Source organism: Acromyrmex echinatior, chromosome 13, assembly GCF_024713525.1.
Source record: "Acromyrmex echinatior isolate Ae372 chromosome 13, ASM2471352v2, whole genome shotgun sequence".
Classification (NCBI taxonomy): domain Eukaryota; kingdom Metazoa; phylum Arthropoda; class Insecta; order Hymenoptera; family Formicidae; genus Acromyrmex; species Acromyrmex echinatior.
The window spans coordinates 9,998,527-10,010,550 of NC_141864.1; the positions used below are offsets into that span (position 1 = coordinate 9,998,527).

The following is a 12,024-nucleotide window of genomic DNA, read 5'->3' on the forward strand; positions in this document are numbered from 1 at the left end:
TCGTTGAATATTTCTGCTATCTCAATTTATAATTTTCAATTTAAATTTATTAACCGAAATTATCGGAATCCGAAATAAATCACGCGGTAACACGGTACATGCATTAATGATGTTTATTGTCGAGGCATTCATAAAAATGAGGAGCAGGAGTCGAGAGAGCATTTCTCTGGCTTCTCGACCGATAGATTACGGACGATAATAATTCCATGCGACGTCGAGACGAGAGTAATTGCCGGAAGGAAGGACCGGATACCGTACAGAAGATATGGGAGGGAAGAGACGAAGAAGAGACGTGGAACGCGAAATGGCGGGAACGTCGTCCATACGGAACGAGTGAGACCACGCACAACTAAGATTATATTCTCATTAACTCGCCTCCTCTGTGAAGCAGAAAATTCATTGAAACGAAAGGAAATTGCTTGAGCCCAGAAGATACAGAATATTCGATGCTTTCAGCCATCTTCATCCGATTATATAAACCTATTGTCGAATATATGGCAGATAAAACAATTATCTTTACGGCAAAGTAGGCGTAAGATTTCTTAGGATCAATTTAAAATCTTATTAAAAGGATTGTGGGATTTTGTAAAAAAAGAAATTAATAATTGAAAAGAAATGTGGAGAAAAGTAATAAAACGTAATTACTTGTCTAAATGAATACATGTATTAGAAGCTATTGGAAAATATTGCATAAGGTAATCATGACCTTTGAAATTTTGCTAAAACATTGAATTCGTAGCCGGGAAGTCATCGGGGTTCGTTTTCCACTCGGCTAGCGCGGTTCTGGAGATTGATGGAAGCGAGGTTAGTGACGGGGAAATTGAAATTCTCCCTCCTCCGCTCGGTCCCTCGATCGTGGGAATATATACCAGCGGAATTGTAGAAATGCTTCCGAACAGATCGATCGCATTGAAATAAATGAAACGAAAATCCGAAACGAAAATACGTTTACTAACCAGCTCACGGCGGAAGTGGAAGAAAAAGTCTTATTTCACCGACGATTGCACATATGATAACTTTTTTGTCCCATCGGATTTGTCAAACGAATCTATTATAGTATTCTTTGCATTTGTGACCATACAATTTTCATTTGTACGATAACGTAAAAAAATAAATTTTTCTCAATAAAAAATACAAAATTAATTTCAAGTGATTGTAAGACAGATTTAATTGAAGATTTGTCTACTTCACGTTCACTTTCGTGATCGAATGAAGATTTATGTGACACGTAAGAAAAGACGTCGACACCGGAAATAAAACGAGAAAGAAAAAGCTGTGAGTGTGTAAAAAATTGGATAACAAGAGAGCCACTGTGAAATCCATCGAGCCGACGTTGGCATAATCGAATTATTCTTCTTATGAGTTAACATGTGCGCCGCCATGACGTCACGTCGTTCCGAGATAAGCGTCGAAACGGCACTTCGAGATTAGAGGAGGAATTTTTGTCGGCGGTCGAGAGTCAGCGAGATTTCGTATCAGGAAGAATAAAAAAAGAAAGGAAGAGAAGAAAAGAGAATTCCGTGGAAGACGCCACGAAATTGGCAGTCTAATAAAAGGAGCCAAGAGGAATCGACTGCCATGGATCGATTCGAGACTGCATTTTCATTGTGATAACGATCGTTCATCAAGGATGTATCTACTAACTTCTTTTATCTCTTCTCGACTCTTCCCTTCTCTCACCTCCGCTGCTAGATTCCTCGATGTGATAAACACTTTTGAATTGTCGTTTTCTTTATTATTTCATCGTCCGTTAACGGAATTCGTTTGCAACAGTAATTTACGTATCTGGCAGAGATACTAATTCATTCCGCTTTTATTAAATGCTATCTATTTAGGGAATTCATCGGATCCATAATCGCATAACAAATAAGAATAACAAATAAACAAGCTTCATAATTAATTAAATTTTTAAAAATAGATTTTGTTATTTAGTAACGTACACGCAAAAAATATTTTGCTGCTCCAGCTAGAATTATAGCTGTTTTTTGTATCTGATAAATAGAAAATTATGTATCACAGAATTTATAGCACAGATCTAAATTCTATCTCTGTCATTTATATGATTAGATGAAATACATATCCAATATCGCAGTACTTGTTAAAAATTATCTATTTTAGCTATTTTTTATACTTAATAATTTTCGCTTTAACTGCAAGATCACTTTTTTTGAGTGATGCATTTTTATGCGGCGCATTCAATCCTTTCTTTACTTCTTTTTTTATGACAGAGCGTGTTTATAAACAAAGAAAAAGCGACACAATTCAATTGATAATTGCGAATCTATTAAAATGCTGAATGTGTCCAAATTTTCATCAAATATGATAACCATATTATTATGATAATCGTTAAATATGTAAAAAATAATTTAATGTTAAATTTATTTTTAAGTAAATTATTTTCAATATATAATATCAATCAAAAAATTATTTTTAGTTACGAATAGATTGTTTACGGTACACAAAGTGTTTAAAAAAAGTCGATAGAATTTTAATGAGTCTATTCAAGCTGAACCTTATCTTCTCAAGTGAGAAATCCACTTAAGGGACGAATCTGGTATCTTAATTTCGAATATCACCGATGTGCTCACGCATTAAAATGAAATTTTAATGCGCGACAGATTTAAATGATATTTCATTTCCGAAATAATAATAAGCAATTAAAAAAGATCGCAAAGCAATTCAAAAACCGTCGAAACATTTATAGCACTGATATAGACTTAGATCCAGAAAATGAGACAATCCGCATGTACAATTATTATATAAGTTGAAAGAAGGCTGTTGTTAAATCAATTCACGAATTACTTCAACGAAGCTATTCTTATTTCGGCATCACGAGCTTTAGCGGAATCCGAAACTCTAGAACATGCAACAAGCGAAATCACTTCTTTCTCCTTCTTTACCTCTCCTCTATCTTTTTTTTTTCTCTATCAGCGCGGCACATACAATCAACATACCAATTCCCTATCTGGCACCCTCCCCTCGCATCGCCTCCTCTCGCCCTGCGCTTCGTTATATCCGACAGAAAAGAAGAGAAACACGCTGGAGAGAGGAGGCGTCGCAATCTCATCAGCGGAGCACAAAGTCCCCTTTGTTTTCCTATTCCGCGATCTTCCGCGAACGTCGATTGCGGTCGGCGCGGCCGTTCGCGCGTTTTTGCACCCCCGGCCGACCGGGTAAACACGTTAATCGACGCCAAGAATAGGGAGAGGCAAACGGACGGAGGCGGGCGAGAAATAGTAGTAAAGAAAAACGGTGGAAAACTTAACGCGATCGAGCGAGCGGATGAAAGGAGCAGGACACGCGGCAGGGTGGTAAAATGGGAAGAGAAAGTCGAAGAAATGTTAGGGCGAGGGAGAAAAATGGCAGGGAGAGGTGTCCATAAAGGCAGCCAAAGGGTACGAGTTACTATAAATAGTATAAATATTGCAAAGGGATCATTATTTATGGTAATTTGATCCAAGGGAAAGGACTCTTTGCGATTAGAACTTACACGCTCTCGCGTTGTTTCACGCTATCCCTCCGCCTTTCTTGGCTCTCCCTTGGCGATACGCAAAGGATAGTTATTTACGGACGAAATATCGAGCGTCATCCTGACTGATCGGACGTGTAGCTTAATTAGGCGATAATCGCAGTTAATGAGTTTCTTCTTTAGGTCGATTGTGTTGTAACCGGAAAAAAATGTGTTTCTTAGAAAAACTTAAAGAAACACATGCAGAGACGAAAGTGTTAATTAATGATGCTAACTGGAACAGTTTTACAAAGTGAAATAGATGTTTAATTTTCGAAATTAATGCAGTGTGAATTTAAATATCAATACGGGAAGATAGATTGAAGGAAGACGGTAATAATAAGATCATCTTACGGTAAAAGAAAGAATAGCACCGTCCCGCGAAAAAATAAATTGACAGAATAATTTGCATATAGATGTTGGGAAAGATCGCTGCGAAAAACAATGATATCTGCCGATAACTTATACGAGTCATTTATCTTGCAATCATTATAAGTCGTATTGATCTCCGCTGATAATTTATATGAGTCATTTATTTTAAAGCGATCGTGTTTTGAGAGTCTCGCTAAAGTATCGCATGGATTTGCACACCCGCATCTCATTACTTGTTTATTATATTTCAAAAATTGATTTACGACTCCCGTGATAAACGGCTGCTGGCATTGTTCGGCCAAACGCTGTTCTACCGGTCGTGGCCGTTATAAAATAACGAAACTTGGACGAAAAAACGCCCTGAGAATGTAGTGGTATAGGTAATCTAGCCGGTAGAAAACAGAAATTCCATTACCGCGCGTTAAAAAGGTGAACGATGCAATCGCGTGCATAAAGAAAGGAATATACCGCGAAGAAAAACCGCGGCGCGACTGCGAGGCGGCCGGAGCGAAGAAGCGTGGCGAATAAAGTGGCAGGACCAGGAGGAGAGGACGCAGGATAAAGAAGGGAGTAGAGGTCGATCCTCCGCGCAGGATCCGCGGCGAAATCGGCGCTCGGGAACGGCCATGAACCATTTTCGCCCTACGAAGAAGAGAGAAAGAGAGAGAAAGAGAGAAAGAGCGGTGCAACGCAGCGTAGCACAGACAAAATAAAAATGCGATGGCCGCCTCGCGAGAGAGTGGGAGGAAGAAGTGGAGGAGAAAAGTAAAGAAGATGAACAGAGAAGAAGGAGAAGAAGAAGAAGAAGAAGAAGAAGAAGAGGAGGAGAAAGAGAGAGGCAGAGAGAAAGACGGAGACGGGCCGACCAACTTCTCTCACCCAGCTCTCCCCGGTTTGGACCCCAGCTTGGCCTTCCATGGAGCCAACCTAGACGCGCGATTCTCATCTCGCGCGCTGGTCCACCACCAAACTCGTACGATGGTCTCTCTTTTTCGACCGCTTCCTCTTCTTCTTGTTCCTCTTGATCGGACATACCCTGCCCTCTTCCCTCCTTCCATCCCTTTCTTACTATTTCATCTCCTTCTCTATCCTCTTCTTACTTCCTCTTGCCCACCGCGATCGAAGAGGCGAGAAGAACCGAAACTGCGATAGCGTCTCTCTCTCTCGTCTCTCTCGTTTCTCTCTTTACCACCCCTTTTCCTCCTTCCTCTCGCCTTCTGGCCCGATCGCGATTTATTAGACGAGCTAATTAATAGGCCGCCTCGACGTATCTCCGCGTACTCTTTCTCGCGCGCGCGCGTGTTCGCAGAAATCGAATCGACGATTACGATTTATTGCCGCGCGTGAAAGATTCACGATTCCACAGGCGGTTTTGCTGATTGGCGCGCGAGTTTGGTCCTCCCACTTAAGGTTTTCGGCATTAGAAAAGAAGAGGCGGTTTTTGCGGTGATTTCTAGCGATATCTAGAAATTCCTCATTGCGATCGCTTCTTCATCGAGAATCTTGTGAATTCCGGCGATAAGGGGCCTTTACTGCATTGCGGTCTGTATTGAGTGAATCAGACGAGACGAGAAGCTTTAGATATATTTAGCCCTTCCGCACTGGAAAGAACGATTTTATTGAAAAATCTAAAAATTTTGCTAAATACATATTTGAAAATAATTCTGTTGCACCATTGAAATAATTTTGTTAGAAAGTTTTCAACAAAATTATCTTCAGATTTATATCCATCAAATTAGATCTTTCAGCAAAATCGTTCTTTCTATATGAAAAATCAAAGATCTGTGAATGTAATTATTGAAAAATATATTCCATCGTTATTATAGTATTCTTGTTTTTTAGATATAACGATATATAAAGATATGTTTCATTTAACGTTGCATAGATTTTTATTTTTAACCTTCATTATACATTAAGGTTTTTATAGAAACATAGAATGTATATATGTGTACATATGATAATAACATTGTATGTGTTAAATATATGCAGTCATTATACCAGTTTAAATTTTACTTTCTAAATACTTAGTATTTATGACTCCCGCCGGTATTTGTCCTAGACATTTTTTCGATTGAATTTTAAATAGCAGAAATTAACAACTTAAATTCATTAAATGTATGACATTCCTTTACATGCTAATGAAGTTAATATTCGCTCATGAAAATTAAATATCAGCAATCGCACAATACAACATTTAGAAATGTTTTGCTACCAATGCTATGTCATTGATTTTTGACATTTATATTTAGACAAGTCCCAAAACTATAGATTTGTGATTTCTATATATTTTCGTATTGGCAGAATTGCTAATTCAATATTCGATCGAAATTCGCTCTCACGTTTATTCGCAAAAAAACTACGTGGACCGAGCTATCGTGTCAATTACCGTTGATAAGTTATTCTGACGCACATCCTTTTTTCTTCAAAATTCTTCTTTCTAATTTAAAACTGTACACATTTACATCATTTCACTTATTATGAGAGAAGAATTTATTTCATTCGACTTTTAGAGTATTTTATTTGTCTTATTTATACAACACAAAAAGAAACAAGATGAATGAGTATACGGATAAAAAAAATGAAATAAATCTCGGAGAAAAAAAGAGTTCGGGCGCGTGCGAACAGGAACTTTGACAAACTGAAAACACGAGGGGAGCAGGTAGGGAAATCATCAAGCTATTATGTGCTTTACGATATGTATATTTAAAGCCACAATGGAGCATCCATCGTGTATAGAACTGCTCTCGAGCGAAACACTTTTGAGAGGAAACCCACGCGAACTAACTTTGCGTTTCCGGCCGTTCCCGCCTCTCACCTCTTGACGCTGTCTTCAAACTCGTGTCACGAGTAGTGAGTCGCACGCTATTGCAATTTAGCGTGAAGTCTAACGTGGCGTTCGCACCAACGGCGACGTAGCGAACGTCGTGCTTCACCGATTCCTTCCTCGCGTTCGATGGACCTTGAAGATCCTTCTTGTTCCCCTCGTTCTTCGTCCTCCTGCCATTCTCCGCTTCTTCCTCCGCTCGCTTTTCGTTCTCCTCCTCCTCCTCCTTCTCTTCTTCCTCTGGACTCTCGTCGTCTCCGACTTTGCATCCCGACTGATCGTGATACTTCATCGCAATCCGAATAGCGTGAGTCACTTCCGGACTTGGAGTGCACGACGGAGTATATGTGACCTCCGTTTTCTTGCGAATGTTAATTCGTAGATCCTTCGGTATTTCGGAGCATATGCAGTCGTCGACAGTATCCTGTGGTCGAGTCGATTCTTCTCCTCGGCTTGGTCCTGAAATTCGATATAACCATCCGAGAATTTCGAGGTTTGCCTAGTCGTTTCTCCTAAGCTAGCCTCTTCGTACTCCAACCGGAAAAATCTCGATAAATTGCCACGGAATCGCGAAAGACGTCGACGCGATTTCAAGGTCCGTTTGCAGCGATCCCACGTCTCTGAAATCCGATCTTAAACTCACGCCAACTAGAATCGAACTTTAAAAGTAAGCAAGCTGTAAACGCTCCGAAAGACCTCTCGCAGTAAGTCGAGAATAAAAAAACGACGTCTCGTCATAGATAAAACGATGTGAATTAAAAATGGTAATTAAATGTAAAGTTGATAAATGTAAACCTGTGGTATTTTATGACATTCGTATAATCTGCGAACGCGGTTCAAGGACAATTAAGTCATAATAAATCAACTAATTTTGCTTCATCATCCAGGTTATATCTGATTTAATCTGATAATATATCTTTTATTTTGTTTTAAAGATTTTTTTCTAATTCTAAAAAAATAATAGCTTCTTTGGTTTCTTTGGAAAGTGGATATATCTGCATTTAGAAGACTGCAATTTTATTTTCTTCAATGTAATGCACGAGATATTACATAGGGTGTTACACACTAAGTATATATATTTCTTTCTCAGCTATATACACTTTGACGAATGTGTGAATTTGTTTCAACACACTGAGAAAAAAATTTATTAAATCGAGAAATATATATTTTTTTATAATACTGCAGAGTTTAAGAGACTGTTAAAACTAATCGTCATTTTCAAAGGTAGTATACAGGAAATGAAAAAAATTAATTTTTTTAATAGAGATTTGGCAGTTTTATTTACATATAAAGTGAAGATGATCGGAAATATTTGTACCATTCAATAAATGTTTATAAAAATGCCAATCGTAACGATATATATTTTCGAAATGTTAATTCTCTAATGATGTTGACAAAATAATGATTTTGAAAAGAAACGTTAATCAATGGTTAATTCTTGCAAAATAAAAATATATAATTAAAATAAATAAATATCTTTATATTTAGTAAATATTTAATTATACTATTCAAATAAATATTTATTAAAATTTAATCTTTTTTTAATGAAAAAATTTGATAAAGTCATTAAAAAATTTCGAACAATTATATATTTTAAAAAAAGTAACTATATTTCCAAAGTGGCACATAAATCTGTTATTTTATCCTAGAGAAGAAATATGTAATCTGACCTTCGATAATGTTTCTCGTACATTCCTCGAGAGTAGCTGGCGCTTTTGTGCATTCCAAAGATTCGCTATCCTTTTTGCTACTGCGACGACTTTTCCGGAACACGCTACTTCTTCCTGCGCGGTCTTCCTTTTCCCTATCTTTTCCAATCTCCGTGACCCTCTTCAAAAATTCATCTAAGATATCATCCTTGTTTTTCACGACTTCATTGGACTCATCACGTCTCCAACGAGCATTTGCTTGGGACTCTATTAAGGGAATCGGCGATTCCGGAAGCTCTAAAGATACTATTGTTAAGAAAGCCGGACTTTCTTTTCGGATCCTTTCCAACCAAGATTTGTAGCTGGATGCACATAGAATACACATGAATAGATGAAGTGTTAAATATAAATACAGGATTTAAATAAAAATAATATCTTTTTATAATAATACATAATTTTATACGAATACACTGAAAGAAAAGATTGGCTGCTGGAGCAAATTAGATGGTTAAATATGGCATAACAAATTTAATTGATCGCTACAGCCAATGAAACATTTGCTGCAGCAATCAATTTTTTCTTTCAGTATATAATAATCTAATGCTGCACTTTTTTTAAATCTAAACATGTTATGTGCCTAAAAATATAGTTTAATTACATTTTCTATTATATTTGAGAAACTGGTGCTTTCTATGAAATATTGAATAAATGGTCAAAAATATTGTAACTTCCGAGATTGGAAAGTTCCACGTAACATTCGCGAAGAAATAAAAGTAAAGACATGTCTTTCGTGAGACGGCAAGCATAGGGCCGCAGGGCTCGTGTCACGACGAAGTTAGCAACACTTCTCGCTTCGTTCACTTTGTAATGATCGCCCGCCACGATGATTGCACGTGGACGGTGCAGAAAGGATTTGTAACGACAACGAGAAAGGGTACTCGTCCTCTTCGACTTCAGACAACTGGATAACTAGATGCGATTGCGAAGCCTGGAGGGCACGATACTTCAAAAAGGAAACGCTAAGAAAAAGGATATAAATGTGAGGTAACAAGAAGAAATAAGGAAGACGAAGTTGATAGAAAGAAAGGCGGCCGAAAGTGAAATACGAAAAGGAAATAAGAATTATTCAAAGGTAAGACGAAAGGAAATAAAATTTATACCAAGAGAAAAAGAAGTAATACGAAAAAAATAGTTGAATATATAATGCATAAGTTGTACGAAGGCAGAAAAGAGAAATGAGGAAATAAAAAGAAATACGAAGAAAGAAAGATGTCAAGTTCTCGGAGTGGCAAGCAGTTGAAAGTGAAAAATGAGGAGAATGAACAGAGGTGAAAAGGAAAAGAAGGACAACGATAGGATCTGGATGGAAAGTTTGGAGAGAATAGAGCAAGTAAATTGGAAATGAGGAGAAAGAATAAGGTCGAAGAAGTTCGAGTGCATAAGGAAGAGGTCGGGAGAAAATATTCAAGAAGAGGAGGAAGGCCTTGAACTTCGAAAACGAAGGCGCAAGAATGGCTGAAGAAAAAGATTAAAAGGGAGACGAAGCGGAGAACTGGTTGAAAGAAAGGAGGTCTCGAGAAGATTATGACCTTGAACCGCAAGTTGAACAAGAAGAGGGGATGAAAAAATATAGCGAGAGCAAAAAAAGGCGATCTCGCGCGATGGAGAATGAAGCGCGGGAAGAGCTCGAGGGGAAAAATAATACCCTGGACACCGAAAATAATCATGGCGAGAGATGATTCGGTAAATTTATCAGTGCTGCACGTTGTCGTCCTTTTTCTTATGTTCATCCGTTCAAAAAAAAAAAAAAAAAAAAATAAATAAATATCGCGACTACAAATAAACTGTAATGAAAATATAATTTAGTCTTGTTGATCAAATTTTATTAAGGATACATTAAAATGAAATCGAAATAGATTTCTACGAAAAAGATAGGAATGCGAATAAAAACAACGAACGAGAGTAATATTGAAAATAACAGTGATAAAAAGCAGAAAGTTAATTAAAAGAACCTACGATACTCACGTCGTCAGGAAAACATAAATAATGTTGGGCGTAGCGGTTTGAGATAAATAATTTATGTTGACATTATGGAATGCATATACAAGTCTTCATTAATACACGTTTAATTTTACATTTATTTTAAGATTCTTTTTAATCAGGAGTTTTTATATAACCCAATATTCATTCTTAATTTTACCTTACTATAATTTATCACGTTCATAAGAATACTTTCTGTAATACTATGAACAAGAATTCAAAAGAAGATTTGACATGATCTACGCAAACTGCTCCAGATTACTAAATTGAGCAATAGTTTTAATTGTTAAAGAGGGCAAAGAGCGTGTTCCATGAGGCGTAGCCGGTCGCTTGAAAAGACTTCTGGGGAAAAGAAAGAGGAGGCACGCAGATCAAAGGGAATACTGGCGGAACGTGGGAGGATTCGGTCGTTTCGTGGGATCTGAAACAAGAGCACGTTCCAGAGTCACAATAAACCCGGTAACATTGTCCGGATCTCGCGCAGAGGTCAGGTTCACCACGTTATAGGGAAGATCGAAGAACGATGGAAGGCGGCGCGGTAGACTGAAAGGTAGACGTGAGAGACTGAGACGGTGAGGAAGAAGAAGATCAAACGTCGATGATAATGACGTACCGATACTGCTCGTATTTTAATGCGAGAACCGCTTTAATAACGTTATGGTGCCGGCGATCGCCCGTGAGGCTTTATTAAGTCGCAGCAGCGGATCGTCCATCCGACGAATCGACCGTTAAATTTTAGTACGTTTAATTACGGGGTCCTAGCGAGTGTTCATCGTGAACTACGTGACTTCGCTAGGTCTCGACTTGCGCGTACCAGCCTCGTAGTTTCGAGAAGTTTGACTCTTTAGCGTAACCATGTTAATTCGTACACAGTCGATGTTAATCATTCAATAATCAGATAGGATTGATTGGTTAACCCTTCTGCTTTACGTCCTAATAGACTTGATTTCCCAAGATATAAAGGGAGAAGAATGCGCGTAAGATAGCACAATCTACAATTTATTAAAAAAAAACTTATGTTACCTCTCAAACAATTTTTAATGATTTTAACGACTTTAAATGACCGTAAATGGAACTTCAAACACGATGAGGACGATGTTAAGCGAACGATGTGTCAAAACACATTCTTCTCTAAATATAGATGAATCCCGTGAAATTTCTTCGAAACCAGTTCTCGATGGCTTAATTGCCGGTTTGTATTACAGTGAGTAGTCATGATGAGAGCTGGAGGGAGCAGAAATCTAACTTGTCAATCATCGCACGCGAACTGATTGCGACTTCCTAGCAAGCCGCAACTGTAAAATTTGTCGACGAAATATCTTGAGCTCGTGTTAGATCTCTGATCCGCTTCGATACCTCGATGATCCTCGCGCTAAGCGCGCACAGCCGCTACGAGGATGACAGATATGGCGCGCCGGAGATGGCGACCTTGAACTGGACGGTTCCCTCCTCCTGGGATCTTCGAGCGTTAGGCGCCGAATGTAGAGTCCTGGCACCTCCTCCACAAGGTGATGTCTTCTCCTGTACGAAGCCACAGTGACTAGCCCAGTCGATTCTCACCATCGATCATCCCTCTTCTTTTTACCACGGCAACAACGAGCTCCGAACTTGGTCCAGACGAGCGACCTTGA

General features: G+C 38.3%; 1 protein-coding gene and 1 long non-coding RNA gene across 2 annotated transcripts in view; one reads left to right on the forward strand and one right to left on the reverse strand.

Moving 5' to 3' along the window:
• The window catches only part of LOC147907624 (uncharacterized), a 155,326-nt gene that overhangs the window by 60,901 nt on the left and 82,401 nt on the right, over nt 1-12,024 (forward strand). The window lies entirely within an intron of this gene.
• Nucleotides 5,746-11,949, reverse strand: LOC147907626 (uncharacterized; the record flags this gene model as incomplete). Its single annotated transcript, XM_087412678.1, has 3 exons — nt 5,746-7,163; nt 8,375-8,715; nt 11,750-11,949. Coding segments are annotated over 3 exons (1,044 nt in total), but the record flags the coding sequence as incomplete, so codon positions are not given.